Source organism: Rhinoderma darwinii, chromosome 1 (assembly GCF_050947455.1).
Source record: "Rhinoderma darwinii isolate aRhiDar2 chromosome 1, aRhiDar2.hap1, whole genome shotgun sequence".
Taxonomy (NCBI): Eukaryota; Metazoa; Chordata; class Amphibia; order Anura; family Rhinodermatidae; genus Rhinoderma; species Rhinoderma darwinii.
This window is the reverse complement of record NC_134687.1, coordinates 490,406,195-490,412,468: the sequence shown is the minus strand read 5'-3', so window position 1 is coordinate 490,412,468 and position 6,274 is coordinate 490,406,195. Positions and strand designations below refer to the sequence as shown.

General features: G+C 39.4%; 1 protein-coding gene across 1 annotated transcript in view; it reads right to left on the bottom strand.

Annotated features, from left to right (window-relative positions):
* Positions 1 to 329: 329 nt before the first annotated feature.
* The window catches only part of RFC5 (replication factor C subunit 5), a 68,853-nt gene continuing 62,908 nt past the window's right edge, over positions 330 to 6,274 (bottom strand). Inside the window, exons 10-11 of the mRNA XM_075854775.1 lie at positions 1,992 to 2,046; positions 330 to 623 (exon numbers count right to left, since the gene is read on the bottom strand). Of these exons, the coding sequence (XP_075710890.1) occupies positions 527 to 623; positions 1,992 to 2,046 (152 nt within the window). The 3' untranslated portion in view covers positions 330 to 526. The remainder of the gene's footprint in view (positions 624 to 1,991; positions 2,047 to 6,274) is intronic.

The window sequence follows — 6,274 nt, the reverse complement described above, 5'->3', positions numbered from 1 at the left end:
GGGCTCATATTTTCTTAATCAAAGACAGAAGTGGATCCAAAAGGAACAAACAATTTAAAGAAAAGACTGATTCATCTTCTTTGTTTTGTGTCCACCCCTGTGTTTGGCCCAAGAAAACGAGCCAAAAACTGTGTGTGTGCACGTGTGTGACCCTGGCATTAAGGGGATTGGTGCAATGAAAAACATTGATAGCACAATGCTAGGCAATTCTGCCAGCAACTCCCAACCCAGAACTGTGTAGAAACTATGGGCCCCTACATTCTAGGTACCATGGGGTCTAACTGCGGTCTTACATCAAAATACCCATTTAAACCTTAAAAACTATAACCTCAAGGAACAATATTCAGTTTATTTCTGAAGCCTGTTAGACAACCTAACATTTATTCTCCAGGGTTCATCCAGTACTAGTGTTGTATCCAGTCTCTGCTCCAAAAATAGAACAACCCATGTATGTTCCTGCAAAATAGTTTTTGTTCTGTCCTTGAGTAACCTTGACCACACATCTGTCAAGTTGCCACATCCCACTCTAAGCTTCCGCAGCAATCATGTCTCGAGTGACCTGGAATGCAGCTATTAGGGAACTAAGCTGAATCTTCTCACTAGTCCCAGAAGCCAATCTGTACCTGAAAAAGAAAACAAGTTGCTTAATTAGTATAAATGTCAAGTCTTATTCACATAGTGCAGATTTTGCATGCATTTTTTAAGCCAAAACTAGAATTAGATCCAGAAAAGGAGACACTTTAGGCCGGGTTCACATTGTGGTGCGTTTTTTCGGATGGAATTTCCGATGTGGAAAGCAGCGCTTTACCCCCACCCTCTTCTTTGCGCGTAGTCCGGCCTAAGATGACATTGCAGGCCATGTGATGCTGCAGCCTGTGATTGGCTGCAGCGGTCACATGGGATGAACGGTCATCCCAGGAGGTCGGACTGCAGGTAGGCGGAGGAGAGCGTTCTGGATAAGTAAGTTTGTTGTTTTTTTTTCCGGAGTTGCGATTTTTGCGCTGTAATCTCTGCGATTACGCTGCAACACTTGGCTTTCTGTTGCAGGTTTTACATCCCCATTGAACTCAATGGGGAAAACCCGCAACAGAAAATAAACAAAAACCCAGCATAAATTGACATGCTGCGGAATTAAATTTCGCACCGCAGGTCAATTTATTAACGTTTACACAGCGTTTTTTTCCGCAGTGTGGGCATGATATTTTCTATATCTCATCCTCTTTGCAATTCTGTTTCATTTACGCTACGTGTGAACCCAGCCTTAGGGCCCCTTTCCATGGGCAAATCACTGCCAGGTAAAAAGCCCCAAATCGGCGATAATGTCATTCAACATTCGTATGCTCCATTTACATGAAGCAATTATTGTCATTATATGGGAATGAACAATCGTTAAAGGGGTTTTCCGGGACTTCCATATTAATGGCTTATCCTTAGAATCTATCATCAATATTAGATTGGTAGGGATCTGTCCCCTGGCACGCCCACTGTTCATCAACTGAAGGGTTCTGCGGAGACAAACACTGCGGCCTCTTCATAGTTTACCAGGCACAGCGCTGGTTTAGGTCTCTTCCGTCAGAGGACGAGATGACCAAAAATCCAAAACGGAAAGCTCATTGCTTCCGTTTGAATTACAATTTCAATGATAATTCTTTTGTTTCAGTTGGATTTCGTTTGCCTCCGTTCACTAGGATTCTGGTTTTTTCATGGAAGTCTGTAGCACTTTTTTGCTTCAGTGAAAAAAAAAACGAAAACCTAGCGAACGGTGGAAAACTGAATCCAACTGAACAAAAGAATTACCATTGAAATCAATTGTAATTCAAACCAAAGAGATGCTTTCCATTTGGATTTGTGGTCATATCTTCCTCTGACGGAAGAGACCTAAACGAGAGACAACGGTAGCGCAAACTTAGCCTTACATACCTAAATTTCATAAAACTAAAACCAAATGCTTGATATAATAACCACTTTACATAAGGGTACAAGAAACTTACTCTATATCTGCCATCTTTGTTAACAAATGCATTCGAACTGATGGTGGAAAATCCACTGTAAAAAAAAAATAAAAAGGAAAAAATTTAGAAGGTTTAAAGATTGGAGTGAATTAAAGAACTACTGGGTCACTTGAATTCTCTCCACCACATACTACCCTGTTGATTTTTCAGTGTCATCCACTCAGTTGCAGGATACTATATACAAGTCCTGTAGTCTGATCTTGCAGCCATACTCCTTTCCACCTGTCCCCTTCTTTTTGCGAACACAAAATATGGATTTGATTGCTCTTCTGTTTATTCACTTTGAATTTTGTTAATTGATTAAAAAAAAAAAATACTAACTACTATTTTTTAAACCATTCTCCTTTTGCAGCATTTTTCCACAACTGCCTAAAACTTTTGCACAGTACTGTAAGTTAGCAAGAAGGGAAACACCTGATTAGCGGGAGTGTTGAGAGTTGGACCTTCACCGATCAGATATTGATGGCCTATCCTGCAGATAGGCCATCAATTTCTTCTTACTGGAAAATCCTTTTAAATAAAGTATTTTTTTCTGTACATAAATAAAAGCTATTTAAAAGTTTGTTTAAAAAAAAAAAAAAAAAATTCCCCCTAAAGTACTACTAAAAAATAAACATAATTAACATCTCCAAGGTCTGTAAAAGTCTGAACTATTCTTATTTACCCGCATGTTGAATGCAATAATAATAATAATAATAATAATAACAATAATAACTATTATAATAATAATAATAATAATAATAATAATAAAAAGGTCAGAATTGCTGTTTTTTTTGGTCCCCTTCAGTTCCAAAAAATATGGAAGTTATCAAAAAGTTGCATATACCCCAAAATGGTACCAAGAAAAACTACAGCTCATGCTGCAAAAAAACAAAAAAAAACAAACCCTCGCACCCCACAATCAACATTATGGCTCTCAGAATATGGCGACACAAAGCAAATTTTTTTCTTTAACAATTTTTTCTTTGAAAAAGTGGTAGAAAAAAAACCCCCTATATAAATTTGGTATCCATGTAATTGTATTGAACCACAGAATAAAAAGGTAGCATGTTGCTTTTACCACACGGTAAAAACGAAACCCAAAAAACTATGGAGGAATATTTTTTTTTTACCCAATCCACCCCACTAGAATTATTTTGCAGCTTCCCAGAACATTCAATAGCACCATTAAAAACTACAGCTCATCCCACAATAAACAAGCCATAGGTTAGGTCGATAGAACAATAATGGCTCTTGGAATGCTGTGAGGAAAAAAAAAAAAATGAAAAAACAAGAAAACTGCTGCGGCACCAAGGAGTTAAGATTTTTTCAGTGTGTCATCAGTATTTCTTTTATAATGCAGGTATATAACCATCTATAATACATGTCACATGGATTTTTATTTACAGGTCTACTTTCTTAGCCGTTTTAGGGCAGATTTATTAACAACTTTGGCTGTGTATTCAGGACCTATTATATACTGGGAAAAAACAGAAAATACCCAAGCATTAATAAAGCCTTTTTTTTTTCTTCCCTGTTAAGTATTTTCCTGCGCAAACAACTTGCCGGTCAAAGTTGCAGCAGCCTATGCCGATGGCTAAACCAAGCCGATAAAATGAGGAAACTACGAAAGTACACAGTCAATAATGAAGCCCAAGTTAGAAAAAATTCTCTAAAGAGTACATCATAAGCTACTGTTAAGCGGGTGCAATAAATACGTCATTTTAGATAAAAATGGACTTTAACAGTGCATTAAATATCTACTAAAATTGGGAAAGTCATCAGGATTGACCCCCGCCCCCTCATCAATTACCACAGGAGTGGGAAGCAGCTTGCAAGTAGTTTGTCCCAAGCAGCGGATTCCCCTCAATTATATTCATATGCCCTTAACTGGTCATATGCTAAGGGGTTTGTATAGAAAGCAGAACATTAGCTACATAACTTCTGCATGTGCGGACATAAGCATACTCTATTACAAAGACTATCATTTCATAATGCAGGGCTTATATCTGTGGTTTGCTCCCGCTGGCGGCCAACTAATGATTCCTCACACCATTCAGGTAGATAATTAACTTCATACAGTTGCTGTGGGAACCATTCTGAGATAGGGGAAAATCACCAGAGAAACCAGTCACAGATGGCACTTGACTGAGGACCGAGTCCCCACTGCTTATTTCCCCTCTTCAAAACAGCACAACAAGGGTATCAGGTATGCTCACCAGCTGGACCCAGGAGAAACACACCGACGTCATTCTTTGACTCATGGGAAATGAAACAACTCACCTTGGCAAAGCCAGTATCAAAAGAAGTTCTATCGTAGTGATAACACACACACGCAAATACTGTACAAAAAACCAAGACACTGCTGATAACATTTTGTTCTCAAAAAGCAACATCTGAAATCAATAGGCACCAATACTGTTGATTACAGCTTTACAAAGTAAGGCTGGGTTCACACTGTGGTTTTTGTTGCATTTATAACATGCGTTTTTTTTAAAATAGATTAATTCCCATGTCTCAATGGGAGTCCATCAACCAATACGCACGTTAAAGCACAGTGTGAACCCAGCCTTATCAGAAGGAACAAAAGGTTGATGGCTACCATGAATACACAGCAGCTGTCAGTCACTGGTGAGAGGGGGGGGGAGCGCTCCCCTGATGAATACAGCAGGTCCATCACAATGAATCCACTGTATTATTAGCGGCTATTAACCCCTTCCCGACATTTGTCATATGGATAGGTCATGGAAAGCCAGTGCTTCCCGCATTTTGCCATATCCATATGACAAATGGTAGACACCGTCTCAGAAGCGGAGTTGGTGTCACCATCCCCGGGTGTCGGCTGTATTACAGCTGACACCCTGGGGTAATGCTCCAATCCCAAACATTAACCCCTTAAATGCAGCGGTCAAAAGCGATAGCTGCATTTAGGGGGTTTGCAGCTCATCGGCACCCCAACAAAATTGTCGGGGGGGGGGGCAAGGGAACCGGCGGCCTAAAACTAGCCTCCCGGTATCGGTATGCCTAGTACAGAAGCCTTTCAGGCCCAGTCTGCAGGCAGGGCCTAAAAGGCTTCCGTAGCCTTTTGCAAGGTGGTGCAGAAACCTGCCATTAACCCCTTAGATGCAGTGATTGACAGTAATCGCTGCATCTTAGAGGCTGCATGGCAGGGCTGCCGATCTGCTACCAATCGCAGGGCTTCCGACTCCTGCTATGACAACAGGAGGCCTAACAACGGCCTCCTGCTCTGCCATTATGGAAGCCGATTAGGCCCCACCCGAAGGTGAAGCCTATTCGGCTTGCTGTCAGTGAATGACAAAAATCTGACAGTTGGACCTTCAAGTCCCTTGTGGGACTAAAGAAAAGTGAAAAAATAAAATAAAAAAGTTTCAAGTAATTAAACACAATCGGCCTTTTTCACTTATCAAGTCTTTTATTATTGAACCAAAAAAACAAACAAACCATACATATTTGGTATTGCCACGCCCGTATCGGCCTGAACTATAAACATTTTTGTTATTTATTCAACGTGGTGAACAGCGTAAAAAATTAAAATAAAGCCAAAATTTCTTTTTTGGTCCCTTTGCCCTACAAAAATTGGAATTTAAAAAAAAAAAAAAAAGTTGCATGTATCCAAAAATGGTACCTATAAAAATTATAGCTCGTCTCGCAAAAAAACAAGCCCTCATACAGCTCAGTCGATTAATTTTTTAAAAAAAAAGTTATGGTTCTCAGAACATGGCGACAGAAAAAAAGTAATTTTATTGTGCAAAAAGTTGTAAAACATAAAAACTGACCCACAGAATTAAGTTAACATGTAATTTATAACGAATGGTGTATAAAAAAACAAAACAAAAAAAAAAACACTATGACAGAATTGCTGTTTTTTCGTCACCTTGCCTCCCAAAAACTAGGATAAAAAAAGGTGATCAAAAAGTCGCATGTACCCCAAAATGGTACCAATAACTACAGCTCATCCCGCAAAAAAAACAGCCCTCATGCCACTACATCTATGAAAAAATTCTTCGTTAAAGGAACAGTGTCGCCACAATTTTTTTTTTTATATCAGTTTGATGTTAGTGTTTTATTAAAACTTTTGTATTTATTTGTGTTACTTTTTTTTTATTTTTACACTTTTTCTTCCCTATGGGGGCTGCCATTTTTTTTTCCATTTCTGTATGTGTCGATTAACGACACATACAGACATGGAATACGGCAGCTCCAGTCCCATAGGGACTGCGAACGGGGCCCGTTCCATCCACTATGGTGCACGCCGTCTGTGT